We start from the raw sequence: 25,023 nt of genomic DNA on the forward strand, positions 1-25,023 counted from the left end.
AAAACCTAAGTCCAAAGTTGGTCACTCAATAGATAAAGGCTAACTATTATTTAATTCCTTTTGTTTAAAAAGAAAATTATTAATCATCTTGGCAACAAAACCCTAAGACACAAAACATTAACATTCCTGCTGAATATTTTATTACATACCCTTTATGATAAAAATCTAAATGCAAAATCTTCGTGATCCAAGCACAGAAGTGACACCTAATCTTCCTGAAGCACTCTGGAACATGTTGAGTTGGAAATACGAGTCCTCTGAGCCTCATGCTCCATTAGCATGCCCTCCTGTTTCACAACCCTGCTTCCTTCAGCACCTCAGCCTTCCCCAGACATTCCGTGCAATTTGCCTCTGCCCGTCTGCGGCAACAGCCCCAGGCAAGGAGAGGGCCAGGAGCTGCCAGCACTGGCCAGCCAAGGGCTTGCATGGCCATGCCAGCTCAAACACAAGCACTTCCTCTTGCTGCTTTCCTGCTCCTGAGGCCAGCCAACCAGAGATGGAATTTCTGCATTCCTGGAACACCTGGTGTAGGCTCTCAATGCTCACAATTATCCTCCCAGCCCTCTGCAGGTGCAGGGCAGGTTCTCTGAGAACACAGCTCTACAGTGGATAGGTTCACCTATAAATCTCGGTGAAACACATGCCACAGGATTTAAAATGTGTTTTTATTTTTATAATTTTTGCTGAGAAAGCAATAGCAGTTGGAATAATGTTACATTATAAGGTTGTGAAGCCTCGGGCAAAATCTCCAGCTCTTAGTAAATGCAGGGCTTTCTATTGCAATGAAAACCTTCATGTCAGCATCTTAAGCTGCTGGATCACTTATGCCTTTACAATCTACACACCCAGTCAATTTTTACCCCTTCTCTCAACACAGGCTTTCACTTCTCAGGCATTTGTCTTCACCCACTATAGGACACAAAATAAAACGATGCGGACACTAGAACTTCTAAGGTAACAAGAAGGAAGTTTAATTTCTGACTTCAATATTTAGATTTTCAAAAGTGACAGTGGATTGGAGGATGGCAGTGCCGCCTCTCCAATGACACTGGACAAACCAGCAGTCTATCAGAATTTTCCACCTCCAGAAAGGAATGCAAAACAGTATTTACATAAAACTGTGAGAAAGTTTGTTAAAGAATGTAAACATCAGAAGGCTTAGAAGAACAGGGTAATCAGACAGACTACCAGCCGACCCCTTGCTGTTCTCATCTGGCAGGGCAGCTCCAGGAGCCCCTTCCCCTGTGTGCCCTGGCTGCCAGCTGCTGCTGTGGGGCACGCTGGCTGTCAGACAGGCTCCGAGCTGTGGGAGCCACGGGCTGCTCCTCCTTTGGCTCTGCACGCCTTGCTGCACAGATGGTGAGCACGGCACGCGCCGCCCACTTGTCTTTCTGCGCCTCTCTCCATATGGTTCTTGTGCTGGACCTGCAAACAAATTGCAGCTCTTAGTGGGCCTAGGAAATTAATTTCATTAAGCTCAGCGAAGCTGCTGTTAAAATTCCTCGTGTTCTTGCACTGGTGTGAATGGCTGTGTGAGTCAGGTCAGATTGAGATGGGGATTTGCAGCTCCCTTGATTTTACTGGAGTCAAACCCACCTGTGCTATGCCTAAAGCTTACTCTGCGGTGTGTCTGTAAGCCACTTAGCATACAGGTGAGTTCCTCATTTCCCCAAGAAAATCATCTCATGACAGGTGTGAAATCATGCAGCATTAATATCTGTACATGCATATTTCATAATATCTGTAAATATTCACTGCATAATATCTGTTCATGTATATTCCATAATATCTGTACATGTACATTTCATAACATCTGTAAATGTTCACTGCATAATATCTTTACATGTACATTTCATAATATCTGTACATGTATATTCCATGTCTGTACATGTATATTCCATAATATTCCATGTAGATTCCGTAACAAGTACATTTCATAACATCTGTACATGTATATTCTATAATATCTGTACACGTTCACTGCATAATATCTGTAGAAGTTCTGATACTTGACAGATCACAAAGTCTTGGAAATGGACAATGCCACTTGCTGCTTTTGGTGGTGGGTAGGGGAAACAGGATTAAAGCAATCTGACATGAAAATGGATGAATGATTTATATTTTGATGATCGATTTGGTTGTATTCTCTTTGTGCTTAAAAGGAACTGATTAAAAAGTCAAGATTTCAGCGTCTAGGATGACATCTCAAAGGGAGCCTGTAAAGGTTCACCAGTCTAACTTTCATTGTAAGACTTAGCTCTCCCTGAGACTCAGTGTCAAAGGCCAGAATAATTTCACTGATTTTTTTGATATATTTGTTTCCCAGTTAGCCACTTGGGACCAAATCCCCAAGAAGGAGCTGCAACATGAGGGGATTTCTGTATTGTGGGGTGGAGCATGGCTGTCCAGGCCCTTGAAGGTGCTATAACACTGATTTAGGGCTCAGCTGCATGGCTAAAATGCAGCCCAAGATGGAAATGAAATTTCCATCTTGGGCTGGTGAAATTCCTCAAGAGCCACCAGCAGTCCCTGCTGAGAGCTTCTGCTGCCCAGCACATGGGGCAAGAATGTATATTGTGGCTCCTAGCCATGTGAAGGTCTGGGTGTACAGCTCATAGAGCTGTGGAATCTGGCAAATACAAAAAGTAGGGATATTCATGATGGAGACACCTGTCCCTGCTCCAGTGGTTACTTTATGTATTTTAAATATTTTTTTAAATCTTATTTTCAACATTTACACTATAAATCTTCTGTAAACCAGCCTCTGGAACAGGGGCTGGGATCCAGGTGTCTCTGCCCCTCACTGAACGTTCCTACCACAAGGCTGTGGTGCCACACTCACTGCTTCTCCCTTTCTACCACAGATATTTTTTATTTATTTATACAAAGTGAAACAGATTCACCATCAAGGCTGGCAAGATGAACAAAATATTCCATGGGCAGGAGTTTAAAGCCCAGTGGAAGAATGAGAGGAATTTGCTACCCAGCCCTCCATCCTTGGTGAGTGGTGATTTTGGGAAGCTGCCCCATGTGCTCACCACATGCCTCTGGGGTTTTTTTCTCGGGTGACACAGGTGGAGGAACTGTGCTTGAGAATCCTTCCAGGCATGACTTAGACACGGAAAATTCAGCTCTGCTGACACTGCAAGACTCCTGGACGAGCCCAGAAGTGAAACTCTAGCACCTGGTTTAACACAAGAAGCCAGAGCACTGTAGAGGTAGCTGAAGAATTTTTGGATGCAGGCACATTAAGGTAAACAATCTTTGAAAATCCCACTAAATACTTATTTGCATCTCTAGACACTTATCTAACTACAATAATTTGATTCCAGATCAATTAAGAACTTGTGTTTCTTGAATATTAAGACTTTGCATTACATTTTTTTCACTCTAAAAGAAACGTCCTAACATGGCTCAGAGGGGGATTTTCATTAATAAGTTATTAGTGAGCCTGTACTTTTGATTGAGTGCATTACATGTCAAGTGAGAATTGTTTCAATGAAATTAATTTTTTTTTTGGCTCATCAGTAGAACAGGTATTCATTCTTAGCCTCCCTTTACTCTGAGAGATTTGGTAATTTTCCTTGGAAGACACTAGTTAAAATTCATTTTCAGCCTGCATTTCTGTTTCTCAGCTGTTTAAGCAGAACTCATTTTTCTAGTCTTACTAGGAAAAGATGCTTTGAAAATATCTGTCCCATTTCTTAGGAAAAAAGTTGCACACTTTTATACATACTTATAAATCACAAAATCGGAAAGCATAAAACTGAGTGTGCTTACAGAACTACTCAAAAATGAGAGTAATTTGCAGGCATTTTTTGATACTGTTAGCTCTGGAACACAAGATAAAATGGAACTGACACCAAAGACAGTATTCAGGTTAGTAAATATCTTGATTTTTGTGTTGTCTCCCAAAACTGTAACAAAACAGGTTATATGAAAGAGCATTGAAATTCCTGTTAGAGGAACTTGTGACTTCCTTGTATTTCTACAGAATATTTCTAAGAATTAGGAAAAAAAACCCCAAAAGAACAAAACCATCAGATAAAAAAAAGAGACTGAGAGAGTATTTGGTGTTTAGGGATCAATGAGCTCGATAGTCTAGTCAAACGGAAACTTAAGAGAAATAGGGGCCCATCGTACAAAAATTTATGTATTCACTCAAATTTGTTGAGTGAGAAGTTTTTTAAGTGAATATTAAAAAAAAAGGAATAGTGGAATAGTTAAACTTAACTCAGTGATCAGAAAACTAAACACCATTTGAAGCACAAAATAACCAGAGGCTCCTGTGCAGATTTGAACCAGCCAGTGTACTTGTAATTATTACTTTTAAAAGAAGGTGAATATTTGCTTTCAAAACCCGTACTTCAGATGGCTTCAAAATATAACATACAGAATATTTAAAAGTAATTTTTTTCCTGAACCTAAATTTATGAGATAAATTTATGGCATAATTATTTAATGGTAGCAAAAATAAACAAACCAAATTTTGGGATGGTCATTGAAGTATTATGAAAGTTGGCATCTTTAAAAAAAAATAGCAAACAGAGTGCTTGTAATCATGTTGCTATAGGACATTTCTTTCAAAATATCAGGTCACTGCTAAAAGTTTGTTTCACAACTCAAAGCACAGGTTTTTCCACTGATCAGGATTCACTATTGCAGCAAAAACCTCTGCATAATGTGAATTCTCAGTTGCAATAAAATGGAATCACTCTTTGAAAATGAGATTCCCTCATTGGGCATCATAAAAAAATTGTCCATTCACATGTATTTTACAAGAGCCTCGAGTGACAGAACAAGGAGAAATGGCTTCAAACTGACAGAGAGCAGGTTTAGATTGGACATTAGGAAAAAATTCTTTACTATGAGGGTGGTGAGGCCGTGGCACAGGATGCCCAGAGCAGCTGTGGCTGCCCCATCCATGGAAATTTTCCAGGCCAGGCTGGATGGGGCTCTGAACAACCTGGAGTAATACAAGGTGTCCCTGCCTGTGGCAGGGGGTTGGAAGGAGACGACCTTTAGGATCCCTTCCAACCCAAACCATTCCACAATTTCATGATTCTACTGACAAAAGATACATAGGCAAAAAAAAAAATATATATATAAAAGTTACAAAAGATAACCTTTAAAAGGCTCCAGTCACACTCTTTCCTCTCCAGAATCAGAATTTTACTCTTTAGCATGATCATTCATGTAAGCTAAAAGTAATCCATTACATTCTCAGCAATCCTTACTTTGAAATATAAAGTTTGTACTTTCTTTAAGTGCCTCCAGTGGAAGTGTAACAGACTCAGAGAGACTGAAAACTCACTTCTGTGCTTGGAAAAAAATCTGAATCAGCCTATTCTTTACAGTGCATGAGGATTCTAAATTGTTTTCCTAATACAATAATTGGAATTCTTTCTATGCACACCACAATGAAAGGCAATGGAAATTTTAATAAATTAATAAATTTGATTTGTCATCAAGTGGATGTTCTCCACAACATAAGACTTAATTTTTACTCATTACGTACCTCAGTAATGTATTTTACATTCCCCTTATGAAGAAAACCTTGAAATGGTGAATTAAATGAGACACATGCAGAGTGGGTGTTGTGAGTATGCCTGCACTCAACTCCAAAACAATATTATTTACTTCTCTGTTGAAAATGGTATAAAAACAATCTAATTCACATGGTAAACATGTTTCAATGCCACATTCTCTATTAATATCATTGAATCAGCAAGATAATTCACACATTACTTTTTTTACTACATATTACTCTGGATGCTTAATGAATTAAATGAAAAATCTGTCATTTTCAAAACTTTCAATTGAATTTCATGTGATAGTCTGTGAAATGCTACTGAAGTCAGAAATGCTCATATTTGTAAATAAGCATATTTTTAAGTGCTCCAGTAAACAGATAAATCTGTCATGTAATGTACTGGTCATTACCTAAACTACTGAGGATTTTAATGACTTAGAAATGTTGTAAAATAATTTGATATCCTAACACAGAAAACTAGCATTAATGTCCAGAACATTACCACCATGTGTAGGTTTTAATCACAGTACATTTCACAAATTATGAAAATTTAACTTTACTCAGTCAATTAATATTCAGTAGCATTATAAAAATTCATATAGACTTATTCACATGCAAAGTCATAAGAAGTTGAGGAAAGTTTAATGACAAGGAATGAGAGAAAAAAATTAACAAAAAATGTAAGAATAATTACCATAAGTGTAGACCAAGAGTGGTAAAGTTGATAATGTATGGACAGGACTGTGCCTATTTTTCCTTTCCCCACCCCATGGCACTCTTCAGTAGGACATGGTGCAGAATTTACTTCACTTTCACTATTGCTCCTTTACCCCCAGAAGAGCATCTCACTTCAGCTCAATCCCAGCCCTTCTGCAGGATTTGGGACTTTTGTTGTGTTGCACCTCTATTTTTGGGGGCACAGAGTGTGTAACCTGTTATGGGAAGTGGCTATACACGTTTCTGGTGGTTTCCCAGAGCAGCTGAGGCCCTGTGACCACAAAGCAGCAGCAGCATGAGAAGAGACTGCAGGGGAGGTGTGGGGAAACCAAACAAAAAACAAGTGCTGGTTGTCTGATCTGATAGCTGTGCTAGATCTCACATTTCCACTGTGAGATCTCTCCTCCTCAGTGGTTGGGAAAATCATTGTTTCTCCCTATGGATGGAGAATTGTGTTTTGTGTGGATGCCTGAAGTCCCCTGAGAGGATTAGGTAAAGTACTGTTACTAATGACATGTCAAATTCACTTCATCTTCTTCACCAGTGACTAAAGATGAAGTGATTCTGAGATAGATGATTATGTCCAAAAATTCTTTACACCTCCTTCTCTTCACTATTCATTTCCTTCTCTTTGTTGTCCAGAGCAAACTGCTTTTTTTTTTTTTTTTTTTCTTCAGTTAAAGTCAGTTCACCTTTATTTTCTAAGAGACCTTTCTGTGACATAACCCATGAAACTTCCTGGGTTTGTCTCCTTTGCAGTCTCCACGAAGTCTCCACCATCACTATGGAAGATTGTGCTGCAAATAGAAAGTAGAAAGGGTAATTTCTGGTTTTCACTGGAGTGTGAACTGCTGCAGTTTCTTTGGTGAATGACTGATACAGTGACCTCATCCTATGGAATGGTTCCCATTTTCTTTGGGCTGTTATAGGCACCTATTCATCAAAAGGAGGCTGAGTCTGCAAGAGCCAAAAAGATGCAGCACCAGGACTCCAGGAAAGTCTTGAGCTCTTGATTATTTGCAGGGGTAGAGAATAAGAGAAATCTCCAGAATTTCTCTTCTCTAGAGAAGGAAGACAGAATTTTTAGGTGACTACATGCTCAACATACTGTTTAAGGAGTAGCTGTCAGCTGTAGACAGCCTAATCCAGTGGAATCAATCATGAATGAAATAACACAAATACATACACTCCAGCCTTTCCCCTGCTTTCTGTGTGTCCCTGCACAGGAAATCTCCTCAATGGTCATTATTTCTCATCTTCTGTGCAATTCATGTTCTCTTTGGCTCATCACCCACCATGCCTTCCCACCTGGCAGTGATTTTGATGGAGACTCTAAAATTAAATTGCTGCTGTTTTTTAATGAAAGATCTTCACAACTTAGGTGCCTGAAACACCCTTAGATAATAGATGAATAACTGACAATTACACTGTTTCATTCAGAAACATGCAGAATTAGTATTTTTATCAAATCCCACGTGGCAGAGGCCACAGCAAAGTTCATCTTCCCATGTACTGATCAATACATGAGAATTTGTGCCTTGACTTTTATCAGGCTACCTAAAGCAGGATGTGAGAATGGATATACCAGGAAAAAGGACTCTTAATTTGACTTTCTTGTGTCAACTTCAGTGCAGAAAGTGGCAAATGCCTTGGGGAGGTCTGGTCTGTTTCATGTGAGACTGGAAAGAACCTAAAATGTGTCCAGCCAAAAAAAAAAAAAAAAAAAAAGCTGCTGCTGCTTTTAATATAAACAGAATAATTAATGTTTTAGCTTAAGGAATTAAAAGAATATAGTCAATTATCTGCTTTGATCTATGTGTTATAATTCTAAATGGGATGGCAGCAAAAACATTAAGGTAGGGGGTGTTTATTCCTCTAGTCCTTTTTGTTTTCATTATTTTATTTAAAGTGTCAATATTTCTGGTATCAGGAGGTGTAAGTGTAAAGTATTAGGTCAAAAGTCTGATCTATCTGATTTGCAACTGCTGTATGTGTGCTATCCAGTGTTGCAATATCCATTTATTTGCATTTTGTTCTGATGAATCTAGACTTAGAAACACCTGGAAGATGCATATTTTTATTTTAAAAAAATAGTAGAAAAGAGTAATGTAATTACTGGGAGGTTGATGTTTAGGGTAGATGGAACCAGCTATGTTTTTCTAGATGTGCATGGCAACCTGCTGATTGCTGTCTCACCAGAATAAACTCCAAACCTTTCCAGCTGTTCTTAATCTGGCCCCTTAACCTTTAAAAAAACCAGAGGCTTTCCATTCCTCGGAGCCAAACTTTGCTAACAATATCTAGGTTGTTTTTAAACCAAGCTTCAAACATAAAAATGACTAATAAATCCATATTCCATAATAGTTAGGCTGGAAAACTATTATTTTAAGACAGACTCAGTTTTTATGACCCATTTCTAATAAAAATCCCAAGTATGCTTCACTAATGCTACCATTTCAGACACCCAGATCCCGGATGATAGGCATGCTATCCAGATAGATGCACCAATAAATATGTAAAGGCTATAAATCTGTCTCAAATTAGTGATTTGTAGATGTGCAAGGGGGGAAGGAGGGCTGGGAAATTCTGTTTTCTAATGCGTTCGTTTCCTGACTCTTAATGCTCTGTCACTTCACAGCTGGTGATTGTATTTTTCCACGCTTTGTATTAAGTGCTAAATACATTACTCCAGGCACTTCGGGGTTTTGCACAGACTTTGTCCGCACCTGATTCCACTCGTGTGAAGGCCAATTTTGGGCAGCTCAGGGGCAGGGCCAGATTGCCCTGAGAGCAGAGAGCGAGGCAGGTTTTGAGGAAGGAAACAGCGGCTTTTGGATGGAGCTACAGCTGGAAACCCAGAACGCTTCGGAGCCCGCTGGCTTCGGGATTCCAGCTCGGGCTTCCTATTGAAACAACAACACAACCCGTAATAATCACTCATAAACATCCATCTTCCTGACTCTTTTACGGCCTCGTAATTGCCCCGACCCTGACAGGCGGATTTATGCCCTGGCTGCCAGCGGCCGGTGCCGGGGAGCTCCGCCGGGGCAGGGCCGGGCTGCCCTTCCCCAGGAGCCGCTCCGGCGGCTTTGGGAGCGGCAAAGCCCCCGGTTTTCCCCTCAGCCTCCTTGGTTATCGCCTCCAGCAGCCCGCTCCGCTGCTGGGCTTTGAGAGGGTCCCGCTCGCTCGGCGCAGGTTTGCTCCGGGGCTCTGGGCAGCCTCCCTCCTCTCCCGGCCGGGGGCAGCGCTTTTCCCGTGTCAGGCTCAAGCACTATCCCCGCAGTGCTCAGGAGGGAAATCCTCTCCTTGTCGCTCGTCTTTTTCTCCTCCCTAGCAGGCTTACGTTCAAGTTTCTCCCGCAGGTCTCTTTCTCGCCCTCCCGGCAGGACTTCGCAACTTCTGCCGCGGTTCCGCTGGCCTTTTATTTGCTTTTTTCTTAAGCTCTGGACTTTATTACTTTTTTTTTTTTTCTCCCTGTCATTTCTCATACCCGCAATCCACAACGACCTGGAGGCTCCTTCCCCTTTCCCGCGGGGCACGGGCCGGACCCTCGGGCGGGCAGCGCTGTTCCGCCCCCGCCGGGAGCGCCTGCAAGGCAAAGGATGGCCTAGAAATTAAGCAGCACTTCCGAGGTGGTACATCTGCCTCTCCCCCCAGACCATTTCCTTACACCGCTTACGATCTCTCCGTGTCTTTCCCAGTCCTGTACTTTCAAAAAGACATTTTAATTTACCGCCCCAAGCCCGCGGAGAGGCGCGGCGCTCCCCGGCCCCCCGTGCCTCGGAGAGGGCGGGCGGGGGGCGCTCCGCAGGAAATGCCGGCGCTGCCGCGGCGGGGAGCGCCCCCGGCCCGCCGCCCCCCGGCCACCGAGCGCTGACCGCGGGGTCCCTCCCGGACCCTGCCCGGCTGCGAACAACCGCGGGGCGCGCAGGGGAGCCCACCGAGCCCATGGAGGAGCGGAGCCCGGCGGCAGCGGCGGAGCGAGGGGCGCCCGCCCGGACCGCGCCGCCGCCGCGGGAGCCCCGGCGCCGCCGGAAACTTTGCTCGGCGCTGAGCGGCGGCTCCCTCTCGGCGCTGCCGGCCCCGGCGGTGAGGCTGGCGCGGGGGGAGCGGCGCTGGGGCCGGGTGCCGCCCGGCGCGGTGCCCCTGTGCCCGGCCGGCGCCTCCTCGGGCGCGGGGCGCTGCCCGGTGCGGGGCGGCGTGCGGCCGCGGGCGGCGGCGCTGCTGCTGCTGCTGCTGCTGCTGGCCGCCTGCTGCGGGGGGGAAGCGGTGGCGCAGACGGCGCTGGCGGCGGGGGAGGAGGAGGAGGAGGATCACTTGCTCTCCCTCGCCGCCACGGGGGTGGTGCTGAGCTGCCTGGCCGCCGTGACATGGCTGGTGCTGAAGCTGAGGCAGGGCGTCCTCATGCTCGCCGTGACTAGCGCGGCCAAGACCACGTCCCTCGTCGCCTTGGAGAGGGTCCCGGCGTCCTGGCGTCCCTACCTGGCCTACCTGCTGGGGCTGCTGGGCATCCTTCTGGCCGGCTACGCCGACCGGCTCTGGCCCCCGCGGCGGGCCGCCCCGCTGGCCGAGCCTCCCGCCGCCCCCCCGGCCGCGGACGAAGCCCCGGTGCTCAGGCGGCGGCGGCGGTCCAGCTCCATGATCTCCCCCGAGATGTCGGGCGGCGGCGGCAACAAGACCCACCGGAGGACCTCGCTGCCCTGCATCCCCCGGGAGCAGGTAGGGCTGCGGGGAGACGGATTCCAAACTTTGCCGGGGGTCCCGGCGGCGGCAGAGGAGCCGCTCCTGGCCGGGGAGGCCGCGCACGGTGCCGGCTTTGCCCGGCTCGGCGCGGAGAGCCCCGGGACGCCTCGGGACGGGGCCGGGGCAAGCCGGGCTGAAGCCGGGCTCTCCGGACCAGGCAGAGGGCTCGGGGTGTGCTTTTCCCTTACAGCTGTGGCCGGCGCCGGCTTTTGCTAAAGCTGGCAGAGGGAGGGCTGGGGTGGACGGTGCCTGCTGGGCTCCCGGAGCCGGTGAGAACCTTCCCCGAACGCAGCCGTCGGGTTCCCCAGCATCACTTAGGAACCCCGCTGTTTCAAAGCTGTAGTTTCCTAGAAAGGTACCTCAGCCTTTTAAAACTTGCTTTAAGCTCGAAAGGGGTGTGAGCGTGTGTGACCGAGCAGCTCGGCTGTCCGCGGTGGGAGAAGTCCCTTATCGGGGCGGTAACCCAGGCTCGTCTTTGCACTTTGCTTCCCCAGCGCTGTTCCCGTGCTGTAATCAATAGCTCCGGCTCTGCCCTGGCTGTGGGAACCGGTGCGAGGCACACGCGATTTATCTCAACTTTGTTTCCTCTGCGAGGCTGTGGTTGGAATGGCTGAGTGAGAACTTTATTACCAGAGATGCGTTCGTTTCAATGCACACCTCAAAAAAGCTGGAGGAAGAAGCAGTCAGGCACCGGTATCTTTACTGCACACAGCTGTGTAGAGAGCCCTGACACGGACACAAAGTGGGCTCGGTTCTGCGCTTGAAGGGTTTTTCGGTTGTTTTGAGATTTAAGATTGCCCCACGAAAATATCACTTGACACTTGGGTGTCTTGAAAGTCAGCGCAACTCCTGCTGAGCAGTAGAAAGGGAAACCTGGGGGGGAAATAAGTATCAAACTGTGTTAAGTTTTCTTTTTCAACTAGTGTTGAAAAGGATTCTGTGCGCTGTGATCAAGTGAAGCGTGTTGTCATACACCTAAGGTTTTCTTTCAGGTAGCTTGCTGGATAAGCAGCAAAGTATTTTCCAAGTAATGGCTATATCTAACTATATGGTATGGGTGGCTGGTTTGTTTCTGGAAATCGTTTGATTACAGCCCTTTGTGGTTGGTATTGACATTTCTTAGAAGAGGGCCTGACAACCTTACATACTTGAGACTTGTTTTACAACAAACGTACTTATTTATTTAACATTTTTGTTTAGGTAAAGTAAATATTTACCACAGACAAATACAGTGTGAAAAAGTAGAAAACTGACCGAGTTCTGACTTTAGCAGGAACTGAGAGGCAATGGTGTATGAGTAATTTGTAAGTACAATAAGGCACAAAATTAAAACTGTTTATGCTTACTTGGAGAAGCTAGGCATTTCTGGTGGTTTCTTCCATCATTTGTAAGGTCTTAAACATGTTTTCCACTTGCTTTCACACTTCCAGTAAATGCAGCCTTTTAGTTAACATCTCTAAATGTAGTCATTTGGAGACAGGACTCAGTGATCTTGGTCCTTGTCTTCTCTCATGGAGGAGCTTCAAATCTCCTGCATGTACCAGAAGGTTGGACTGGTGATGGATATAACAAGGTAGACTCCTTTTCCCTCCCTGCTGGTGCATAACCTGGGGACAGTGCCCCGAGCAATTCCCACCTCCAGGCTGTGGAGCTGGCCTGGAGTTATCTGCAACTGTTCCGTTCACCCGCTGCAGGATTTTGGCAAATTTCTCTTCCCTTTGTTCTCACTCACTATTAATCAATAGTGAGATCTGGTATTGCTTGTGTCTCTGTGTGATTAGAAATGGATGAGAACTTTGGAGCGTTTATTTTTTTTTTTAAGTACAATGTGGCTGTGTGTATGTGAACTTCTCTCCCTAAAAACTGTTCTCTTAAATAAATGCTAGTGTGAGTGAAAAATGGGAAAGTTGAAATAAAGCTCTGTAAGGACCTTGAAGAAATGATGGGAGAGTGGGACTCTCTTATAGCAAACACAGTTTATGTTTATAGCAAAAATCAACTCCCTGTAGACTTAAAGAAATCTAGGTAAATGTTTTTCTTTAGGACAGTTTTTAAATATAACATGTTAAAAATAGACATGAGGGCTTTGAAAGAAAACTAGGCCTTCTCTTGCCCCCCGGTTTTTAAAAAACATCCTCTGAATGTTTCTGGTCTTGTTTGTACATCTGCGAGCTGCCAATAGTTTTCATCAGGAAATAGATCCACTTTATTGCTTTGAAACACGTACTTGAATTTAGTGAGTAACATTAAGCAAAGTTTTAGTGATCTTTCCCATCAACTCCCGTGTAACCTTTCCTATTGCTGAGCACTTAATTTTGTTTTTCCAGAATTCAATTCCCTTCATATCCGACTCTTTCTGTTAATACGAGATTCTATGAAAGTTGGAATTTCTGAATTTTTCTTATTTAGTCACACATCTCAATTTTAACCTGAATTCTTCTCTACTAGAATTTGAAGGTGAATCTGTGTGGCATTGTGAAGGACAGTACCAGGAATTGCAAACTGACAACATGGATATTGTATTAACACACCTTATGTTAGCATCTTATCACTTCCAAAAAGAATTTGAAAAGAAAAACTTTCATTAAAAATGCCACCGTCCAGAGTTCAAATGGTACCATGATGCAACCTTATCTTGTTGTTGCTAGAAGTGCTCTTTCCCATTTTCAGTTCTGTGCTTTTTGTGGTTGCTTTTTGTATATGATCTTTCTCTTTCCCAACTTTGGCCAAGTCTTTGGATTACAAGCTTCCAGCCTGGTGTGAGTGTGGCTCTCATTGAGGAGTGTGTGCCTGATCTTGCTCCCAGCTGAGTCTTGTCTGCCTGTGATTTCATCAAGGCTGCTCCTTGAGGGCTCACTCAGCCAGATTTGAAAGAGGATGCAGAGCAAAATTGTGAATGGATGGATAAGACAGGGAGTGAGTGAATGAAGAAATGCCTTTTTTTTTTCTTTTTTTTTTCAGTAAATCCAAAAGCACCACCAAGAAGATGGCTTTTGGAGTTTTTTCCCCAGGTTTTTGCAAACATTTTTATCTCCTCCTGAAAGTGCAGAGAGGAGGTTTGTGGGGATAGTGAGGGGAGCAGAAATGTGTTCTATGTGTTGTTTTTTCCCATTAAAATATTATAATGCCCATGTGCTCTGAGGCTTGTGCCTCTGATGATGTGTTAATCTCAACGTGCAGCAGTCCAAGGGGATGATTTTGCCTTGGTGGGTAGAATGCTGCACAGGAGATTGTAGCTGGGCAAATCTAAACCATGCTGAACACTCCTGATTTTGCTTTCAAGCTTTGCTTGTTTGTTTTGTTTAGGGAAGCTTTCGGCTACCTTGGATTTATTACAAGTATGTGTTATTTGCAGCTGCTGCAAATAGTTTGATTTGCTTTTGCAGGATTTTTTTTTTTTTACCTTAGTCAGGAGACGGTAGGGGTACAGCACACAGTCTGAAGGATTTTCTGGTTCCCCAACTAGAGGGTGACACCGCCCTGTGTGAGAGATGGTGCTGAGTCCTGGTGGAGGAGCTTCTCCCATGTCCCCAGCTGCCAGGCCAGCTGCTCCATGTACAAACTCCTGCCCATGCGCTATTCCTCCAAAGGCAGACAGGTTTTCTGCCCATTTTCCTTATGTATTTCTCTTTTGCTTTTATTTCTGTTTTCTTTATGTATTTCTATTCTGGGCAGCAGGAGAAGAAGAAAGCTCTTTGCGTTCCCGAGGGACATCTGAGGGTCTATCATTTATTTTCTGTTGCTTTGAGACTTGTTTTATTCTGCTGCATCTTTCCCATCCCTTTTCTCCTTGTTTTTTCAGGCTGGTAACTTGGTGCCAGCCTTGTCTACCTTCCTTCAGCAGCAGCAGTAGGTTTTTTTCTCAATTGACTGTTTTTCATGGGGTTCTGGGTGGTAACCCTGCCTGTTCCCATCCCTAGCCTGGGAAAGTTGTGTGCAGGACTGTTGTTATCACTGCCTGTCTGTGGAGTTGAGAAGACAATCCTGTAACAGTTCACATGGCCAAAGATATCTCTGCAGTGATAAGATCTAAGAAACAGTGGAGAAAAAGAAATACATATGTCAGTTTTCCTTTTTTGTTTCCAAGGGAAAAATTAAAGCTTTATCTCCTCTCGTTGTTTGATAGTGACAGCTTTGGTAGTGCCAGGAATATGTTGCTTCTTCCCCTTTGCTGGTTCTTCCTCATTTTACCTTAAAAAGTAGAGAAATGTTCCCTTAAATTAAAACCAATTTTTATTAATACAGATCCTGTGCTCTGGCTTGAAAATGGGAGCGATCGGGGTGCAACATAGAGAAATTTAAAATTTTAGAGTGGGCTGGCAGATTGAATTTAGCTACTGAACTTTGTGTCTATTAGACATGTGAGGTTTTATATACCATGTACCTCCTCCTAATAGGGTTTATTGAGCTGTAATTAGTCCGATAAGATTTAATGGCATTGCCATTTAGGTCACTAAAAACTAAGGAATACTGAGGAATTATGTCATCTGGTGACTTGCTGAAACACAACCATGTAAAATATTAAAGAAAGGCTCCAGGAAAAATCACCCAGGGATTCCAGACGTAATGCTTTATTTTCTTTTGCATGGCTTCATTTACGCAAACCTGCTCCACTTGGTTTTTTTCATTTCTCTCTCAGCCTCACAAAAATGTTAAAACTGCTGCTGAAACTCTCACCAAGGGCTTAGAATCTATTTTTGTCAATTGGTTAAATCAAGAAATGTATATTATGGTATATTGGCTAAAAAGTAAAGTACACTAGTGACTTTCTGCTCTTTCTGCCTGAAGTGTGAAAATGCAAGGCTGGGGAACTGAAAGAAATCCTGTGTACTCTGGGTTGTCATGTTAATTAAATAAACAGCCAGAACAGTGACCCTGTGTATAACATGTGTTTTGAGAAGCTTGTTGGGGGTTGGAGGGGAAAAACAGTGACACATGATGTTTTGGACGTTAACTGTGACATTTGTATGAGTTTCTCCTAATCTGCTGTTAGCGTTCTTGCATTCCTACACTTTTTTGTGGGAGACTGAGTGTTGCAAACAGAAGCAATAGTGCTTGGGCTTTTTTCTTTAAAAAGTAATATAAAGAAATAACCTCAGCCTGGAAGTGAAAAGGTTTGCTGCGTTTGGTGGTGCAAACCACAGGGCTTGGAATGGGGTGAACTGACTGCCTCCTGAACTATTTGAGAATGAAAGGAACACTGCTGCAAGTAAAGCTTTGAGGCAATTGCTGTGATTTACCCAGGCAATCTGATGGAAGATGTACAGCTTGTAGCATATCCCTTCGCAGATAAGGAAAGAAATGTCCAGATTCAGATAACAAAGTGGAAGCTGTGTTTTACTTTGTGCAGGGATTTTAATTTTTTTTTCCTCTGCTTGCTTTTGAAGAAGTTTTTTATCAATTACCAAGCACTTTCCTGAAAGTCTCTTCTGTGTTAGTCAGGGTGTCACACCTCTCACTTGGACTATGTAGTTTTTCAGGTTTCAGGAGGGAGGTGGTGGGGTTGGTTTTCTTTTTTTTTTTAATTTTTTTACCTTGGGGTTTTTTTTTTAGTTGGTTGTCTGTTTTTTTTTTGTTTGTGTGTGTGTTTGTGGGGTTTTGTTGCTTTTTGTTTGTTCATGGAGTTTTTTGTGTTCAGGTTGTCTCGCTCTAAGTCCTGCAGCAAGCTTTGCTTTAAGCCCTGCTCCAAGTGGTAGCATCAATTCTTTATATTGTGAGTAATAAAAAAAATATCATGAAACGCAACATCTGTTTGGGTTTTAAGTTGTGAGTGGAATATCAGCTCTTTTCCTTCCGAGCTGCTTTTGGAGATTCACTGGGGCTGCGGGGAGAGGATGTGCTCTACCCCTTTGTCAAGCTCTGGCTTCTATTATGTATGTATGTATGTATGTATTTATTTATTTATTTATAATGAAGGGTTTGAGCCGCTTTTCTTCTCCCTGCGTGTGTGTGCCTGTCACTGTCGCGAGTCCCTCGTGGCGCCGGTGATGATGGGTGATGGTGGTGGTGCTGGCGATGAAGGCGGCTCCGGTCGCTCCGGTGATGATGGGTGATGGTGGTGATGGTGGTGCTGATGGTGGTGCTGGCGATGAAGGCGGCTCCGGTCGCTCCGGTGATGATGGATGATGGTGGTGCTGATGGTGGTGCTGGCGATGAAGGCGGCTCCGGTCGCTCCGGTGATGATGGATGATGGTGGTGCTGATGGTGGTGCTGGCGATGAAGGCGGCTCCGGTCGCTCCCGCGGCGGGCGGGCGGTGCCGGCGCTGGCGGGCGCGGCCCCCTAGAGGGCACGAGAGCCAAGCCGGGCACGGAGCGTCATCCACAAAATCTGTCCGTGGTCCTTAACTCAGCCCGTGCCGGGTCTACCCCGCCGCTGCCGCTCCAGCGGTGGCACAGCCCGGTGCAGACCGTCCTGACTCTGTGTAGAATTTATAAATGGAACTGGAAATGCCACCTGAAAAGCAGGATGTCCCCCTGTCCTCTGCCCTGCCGAGGCCACAGCTGGGGCTCGCTGTCCCATTCTGGGCTCCTCAGAGCAAGAAGGACAAGGAACTGCTGGGGAAGGTTCAGCACAGGGCTGTGGGGATGATGAGGGGACTGCAGCATCTCTCCTGGGAGGAAAGGCTGGCAAAGCTGGGCCTGTTTAGCCTGGAGAAAAGATCATTGAGAGGGATCTTATCAGTGCACCCAGATGTCTGAAGGGTGAGTGACAAGAGCCCAGTGCCAGAGTAGGGGGCACAAACTGAAACACAGCCAGCTCCACCTGAACGTGAGCCAAAAGCACTGAGCACTGGAGCAGGCTGCCCAGAGAGGCTGGGGAACCTCCTCTGGGGAGATTCAAACCTGCCTGGCCACCACCTGTGTCTCCTGCTCTGGGTGAGCCTGCCTTGGCAGAGGCATTGGACTAGAAGATCTCCAGAGGTGCCTTCCAAGCCCAGCCTGTCTGTGATTCTGTGTGATGTGCTGATGGGACAGATGGTCCTTCACTGCTGTTGAACATGGATGGATGGACGGATGTTTTCATAGTGCCACCTCAAGGGCTGCTGAGCAGAAGGGAAAATATGGGGCACAGGGAAGATACTGGTAGTTATAAGAGTTTGGTCAGTGAAATGGCATTGTTCGTTATTGAACCTGTCAAGAAAAGGATTTTGTGTCAGCTGGCCACTGGAAATGTGCTGGTCACTGAAAAGGTTTTGTGTGTGGGAGGTTTTAAAATGAAATTGGGTTAGTGAAGGCATGGTATGGACTGGTGGATCAAGTTTTGGTCAGACATACAGAACCATTAGGATCCACAGATAGCCCAAACTTCTGAGCCTCATCTAAGAAGGGACTGAAATTGTACATAAAACCAGATCTGACTGAGGGGTATTGATGAGGTTTGCCTAAAAATGAAAGAAATCTGGAAAACCAACCAAAACAAACCCATCTCCAGACCTCAAAACAAACTCCCCCCAAACCTCCAAACAAATTCCCCCCAAACCTTTTCTTTTTAAGCTGCTATGAAGAAGTCTGATTGTGTGAGATAGAAATAGACACTGATCGTGAAAAACAAGTGCATGCCACAAGGTATGAACGAAGCTCTTCCAGCTTAGACATTTGTATTTATTAGTTATTGAAATGTGTGAAGTTTCTGATGCCAGACAGTTTGAGGATTAGAAAAGCTGTTTGTTTTTTTTTAAATCTGATACTAGTTAGGAAGAAAGTTCCCATTTGCTCACACTCTGCTTTAGTGACTGTACTGCTTTATCTGGACCTATCACTGCACAACTCTCTGTACTTTTACTGCAATTAACTACTGAAAAAAAATTAGGAAGAAGATATTTATGAGCATCAATACAGTTAAAGGCTCTCCTCCTGCCCCTGCAGAAGGCTGGAAAATTACAAAACCTCTACATATCAGAAATAGCTCAGAGCATAGCTGAGGCCTCCTTGGCTAACACCCCCAATCCACCAGTAAAATATGTGGGGTTAAAGTGGTTTATATTACTTTTGTATTTTGTAGGTTGCTGGAGTTGGCTTTGTTTGGTACTAAGATTTATGCTTTGGTTTGAATTTTAAAGTAAAATAAAATTACATTCTGCGTCATTTTGTTGTTTTTTGGTTTTTTTTTTTATGAGATTTTTGTCTGCCTAACTCTGTAGGAGTGGTGCTTTTCAAATATTCTCATGATGCTCTTTCTGATGGCTGCTGAAGTCCTGAGGCACTCCCTGCTGACGCTTTAAAAAAAGCAACTCTTCCTCTCAGACTGGTTGGTTCTCTTAGAAATATCTCAGCTTCATTAAAAGCTGTGGGAAATATAAATATGATGATGCCTGCTGGAAAACTATTGCTGTGTTTTGATGATCAAGTCACTGAGGGTTGCTGGGTTTATTTTTTGTTTTAAAAAAGCTTCTTGTTCCTGGTTGTCTTTGAGTAAATAATAATACTGTAGGGGATCAGTTATAACTGAACTTCAGAACTGAACATTACTTATTCTGAGCAGCATCCTTCTGACTGATTTCTCACTAAATTTGTCCATAAGCACAGCTGTGAAATGAATTCCAGACAGGGAAAGAATGGAGTATTTGAGTGGTGAAGGTTAATTGTTTTTTGAACTATTGCACTCCCAGCAGGTTGATGATACCTTGCTGGCATCTCTGTGTGCTGGAGCTGCTGCCAGGCACCAACAATAACCTAAACTGCTCCTCACCCTGGACTACAGATATTTTGTTTCTCTTCCACTTTTACTGTATGGTTTTAAATAATTCCATGCATGTTTGTGTTCAATGCCGAAAAGGAGAGGCAGACCATTCATCTGTTTTGTTACTGATGTTAGATGAAAATACTGATTCTTGGCAAATACATACACCCCAAATTTACCTTGAAATGTGGCTGAGGGCTGTGCATGGGCTGAAAAGCCACATCCAAGCAAGTTTTACTCTACTTTGTGGGCAGAAATCTAGATATGCTCTCCCAAGCTTTTTGTTGCCTGCAGAGTAAAACTTGTGAAACCTTGTCTGTGCTGGAGTATTGACTCTCAGTTGAGATGACAGCTGTGGAAAGGTGCAGAGCTGTGTGTGAAAGTGGAGATTAAAAAGGGCTGCACAGCCTTATGTACTGTCTACCCTTGCCTCTGTGAATGCAGTTTCAAGTGCTTTTGAGAGAATTTTTTTCCCTTTTTTTTTCTTTCCTCTCTTTCCCTTCCTGGCTTCTCTTCCCCCCTTTTCTTTTTTTCTTATTGATGTGTGTTTGAGCTCACCAGCAGACAGATCTAACTGGGATTTCCATTTTGCTGCTTTATTTCCTCTACAAACCCACCCCCCAATGCAGCTACCACTATTTCTGTATTGGAAATGCTGAAGTCCATCCCCCAAAACTCACCTTTGAAAGGCAAAACCTGTTGGATGCTGCACTGAATTCTCTGGTGGATCTCTTCAGCTGTACTGGTGGTGCTAACTATAGGTTCGTCTTGGCAAAGTCTGATCACTGTATTATGTGTTGATAAGGATCTTCAACGTGTTTGGGTGCATCTGTAATTGCAAGATAACTTGGAAAATATCTTTCATGTGGCTGGAGTTTTAGTTGGAATTTGTTACAGGAACGCTTGTGCTGAGCTGCAGCCTGCCTCTTACTCTTGTGAAACAATGGATACCTTCACCTTCTCACTCAGTGATATTTTAAAATTCATGTTGAACAAACGAAGGTTTGTTAAAAACACTATTTTTCTAAAATTCTTTTTGTAAAGGTTAGTAATCACCTCCTCCTGTCTCTGCTGTTTTCAGCCCTTCCAGGGTAACTGGGTGATCCTTTCAGTTCAGTCCTTAGTGCAGAAGGAGCTGTGTTCACATCCTAAAATCCAATGAGAGCTTCTTAATTTATTTTTTTTTTTAACAGCTAACAATTCCTTTTCTTATTTTAAAGAAAGAAATTCAAAGCTAACACTTGTTGTGCTGCTGAAAATGTCACCTGACACCTTGTAGCGTGTTTTTATAGATGTGTGCGCACACATATAAACATCTATGTAAATGTTCATATATGTATGTATGTATATACACAAATTAGTATTGTGCAGTTGAGAGGGATGGAATTCTTTGCTTGACTCTGACAGCACAGTCAGCAAGCCTGAGTTACATATGACAGGGTTCTTTCTGGGTATTAAATCATATTTCCTGATATTTCCACAGGCAGGCTTGTTTATTAATATGCAAGCTTTAGCAACTATTGTTTGACTTTTAACTCTATTCTTTAAATATTTCTTCTTCTTTCTTGATGTGCAAACGTATGCCAAGTTGTGCAATTATTTGTAAACACTTGAGTAGTGATTTTAATCAACAGATTACCACTTACATCTTACAAATGATACATTCCAGTGTTAAATTTGGAGACTGGTGCCACAAGTCTGTTCTAGAGGTGAAAGCCATAAAGATGCTTTCCAGGTGTCCCTGGGCTGCCTTGCTGCTGGCTTCAGCTGTGATGTGGAGCACAGGGCTGGCTGGGCAGGAGGAGCTGGGCAGATCCCAGTGCAGCCTGAACTGGAGCCACTCCTGGGGGCTCAAAGAAGGGGCTGTTTGTACAGAAATATTAAGAGAATGAGCAGCATTACAGCATTACTTGTCTGAGGTCATGCAGCAAGCAGAGGAGAGAGTTTGGATGTCCTGAATCATAACCTGCTTTCTGCACTAACTCCTAAAATTATTTGTGTGGCCACCCCAAGTTTGTGTATTTGTTCCCTTGTTTAAACTGAATTTCATAAGTGTTTATTAAAGATAAATTTTGCAGGTTTGGTGTGAAGCTAAAATGAGACTACAGCTTTCTTTAGGTGTAGGCACAGGGTCAGTGGTGATTGGGTTGGGGCTGTGCCCCATCATCCCCAACTGGCCCCAGCTGTGCCCACAGGTGAGCAGCACTGACAGTAACAGCCATGCAGGGCACAGAGGGCACACAGGGGCAGGGCATCAAAGGCTGGCCTGGGGGACAGGGAGGGCAGATGCTGCAGCCTGTTGGAGTGAAAAGGTGCTGCTCTGTATGAGCAGATGCCTGAAGCCTTCTGAAGAGGTAAGGTGTTATTTTGTTTGGGTTCAAGCTTTCTGAAACTCTGTGCTGACACTCTGTGTATTATGGGTATTTCAGCTGTGACAATTGTTCAGTTTGGAGCTCTGGCTGGTGAGAAGTATGATAAGACCAGTTGGAAAAAATAGGTGACTTGCATTTTTATAGCTGAGCACAATGAGCTTTACCTGGTAAAACTCTTGTTAGGTGTAGTGGATATGTTGTTGCTGCTATGTAGCAGTTCTCTGGGAAGATGTGGACTAGTTTATATTTGTTGTTTATTAAAGCAGTTTCCTGAAAGTCACTGCATTTTTGTTGAGCTGAAATGTTTCAAGTTAATTCATATGCCATTACTGAGGGTTTGGTTTTTTTAAAACCAGCTTAATGTGTCTGTAAGTGCCATTCTTAAATGCAGCCCTAATTGTCTACTGATTACAAAAAACTGCAAATGAATAAACATTTTCTATTAAAGGATTTAATGCTGTGCTTCATGTGAGGGGTGGAACTGTGAGGATGATTTGGAAGCTAAAAGTGGGTTAAGGGTAGAAAAGGAACCTGACCCTTTCCAGCAGGCTTCTGCTGAGAGTTGCAGAGCATTCATCTTTCCTGTGGCTCGTGGAGAAGCAAAGAACCTTTAGGAGCAGGCAGGTGTATCCATAGGTGTGTGCAATCTCATCATTCTAGGCAGCATGGGCTCTGGTTGTGCCTCATTATAGAGACCACAGTAAGAAATCTGCTCAGTGACAAGAGAAATATTGTCTGTGCTTTGTTGGGACTGCAAACTGACTTGTGGGCCATGGAGTCCAGGATGCAGACCCCTGCTGAGCCTGCTGTGTTTGTGTTGAGCAGGGTCATAGAGGAGCACGGGGTAACAGTGCAACAATTAGCTGGACTGGGGTGCCAGCACTCAGTCACATATTCCAGCTTCAGTTCCTCTCAGGGATCCAGGCCTTGGATCCATGGTCCTTTCCTCTTCGCCAGCTCAGAGGAAATCTGAGGAACCAGGGCTTAACTGAAATTGAGGACATCTAAACCTGGCTTTCTGGATGCATCTGCTGTGGTGAGGCAGAGAGATGGCAAACACAAATGTTTCTTGGAGAGCTCTTGAGCATTTTTAAGTGAAGCAGTAAAGACAGATTGTCTATCCCCTTCCTCTCAAAGCTATCCAATCTTTATTTCAGCTTTCTCTTCTGCTGTGAGTGGTGTATAAATCTAATCCTGAAATGTGTGATGTTCCTATTCAGGGCTGATGGATAATATGAATTTGTGATAATAGTGACTGAGGCAGAGTTTCAGTGTTTTCATTTCAACGTTTTAGCTGCCCTCATCCTTGGATCTAGAATGATCTTTTCCTTTTGTATTATGCATAGATGAAAAAGAAGATCCTTAAGATGAACTTTAAGACTTCCTGGCTGTCACTTGAGCAGACTTTTTGAAAACTCAAAATTTAAAATTCTGGATATTTATTATATTGTCATGCCTAGACACGGTGTCATGTTTAGACCTTTGGATTTTATTTTTCTTTTGGAAACTGCAACTTATCTGTGTTTAAAAAATGGTAAAATTCTTCCAGTTGCAATAATATGTGCTTATTTCATGTTCAGATCTGCTTTATATATTGTCTCTTCTCAAATGAAAGTGGTAATGTGATGCTGAGAAAAACATTGATTTTTAAGCTGAAGTCACTGTATTGCAAAATTGATTGATATGCACTGAAAGAAACCCAGCCCAAAAAATCCTCAGATGTGATGAAACAGCTTCCTTTGCTGTCATTCAGTGCACTCATGAGAACTTGGCCTGGGGGCTCTGGCTCTTTTGTTCAGTTAAGGTTTTTAGAACTGAGATGAAAGTAAAAATCAGGTTGTCTTAATCATTTATAATAGCAGGTTAAGGAGATGAGAACTTTAGGGAGAAACTTGATAGCCCAGGGAGTATCTTTCCTGTGATCTTAATGCATTGCTATCTAAACCAGTGAGTCAGTGCTTGTAAGCATAATTATGTCATACACTATCTTTTGGATGCTTGGATCTGCAGTCACAGATGGTTTTAATGAAATTTTAGCTATCTAGCTTCTTAGCTGTATGCAGGTTTGTTTTCTTTTTCCATGTGTTTATTTAATAAAAAGCAAACTTAAAGGTCATGCTCTTGATGGCTACATGATTTAACAGCTTCCTCAGTACCACTCTTCTGAATGGTCAAAAAGTTTTTTTGATCTAGGAATACTTACATCAATGAACTGATTTTTCCTGCCTCATTCCCTATCTTCTAGTCCTGCAAATCTGGTCCCCCTTTCCTCTCTCATGAAAGGCAGGCCAAACAACACAAGGGTGGGCTTTGGGCACTTTATTCTGCTTCTACATGTTAGGAAAAGTGAATTAGATTTGTTTGATGCTTGTCTGTGAGTGACCACCCAAGAATGACTGCAGTTTTGTCTGGTGAGATGATTTTTTTTTTCCTTAGCTTATCTTTCTTCTTTCCCTTCAGCCAGCATCTGGTGATGTTGTTGTTGTTTCTTTGCTTTTGCTTTTGATTGTTTTGGAGTAAGGGGAGATAGATGTGTGTGTTGAAGCAGAGATGCACCCATGGGTGTCAGTCTGTGGAGATGCTACCTCAGATTTTAAGGGATTATAGAGTTACCTGGCTCTAAATGCAAAAGCTTGAATGCAAAAACTCACTGATGCCTTGGAGGAAATTTCCATACATCAAAGGCAGGTTTGCTCTGGTCACAGTATGCGAGATGAGCATGGGAAGGCAGTTTCAGATGGGCAGAGGGCAAATTTCCCACTAGTGTGTGAAGTCTGCCCTAAGAATGTGTACCAACTGCAGGAAGATGCTCACTGCTTTTTCATTTGTTAATCACGAAATGCATTGAGGTGATTACTGCTGTTATTTCACCTCTCCCCTCTCAATTCTAATGCTGGATCTATGAATTGTTTAATCCTTTGCCCCTCCATAGGCTTGTGGTGGCCTTTCACATTCTGGGCCATGGCTGGTGTGGCTCG

At 43.7% G+C, this 25,023-nt stretch overlaps 1 protein-coding gene across 1 annotated transcript in view; it reads left to right on the forward strand.

Moving 5' to 3' along the window:
- The first annotated feature begins 10,879 nt into the window (after positions 1-10,879).
- Positions 10,880-25,023, forward strand: part of PDE3A (phosphodiesterase 3A) — a 212,156-nt gene continuing 198,012 nt past the window's right edge. Inside the window, exon 1 of the mRNA XM_058022183.1 lies at positions 10,880-10,969. Within this exon, the coding sequence (XP_057878166.1) occupies positions 10,889-10,969 (81 nt within the window). The 5' untranslated portion in view covers positions 10,880-10,888. The remainder of the gene's footprint in view (positions 10,970-25,023) is intronic.

Source organism: Melospiza georgiana, chromosome 4 (genome assembly GCF_028018845.1).
Source record: "Melospiza georgiana isolate bMelGeo1 chromosome 4, bMelGeo1.pri, whole genome shotgun sequence".
Classification (NCBI taxonomy): domain Eukaryota; kingdom Metazoa; phylum Chordata; class Aves; order Passeriformes; family Passerellidae; genus Melospiza; species Melospiza georgiana.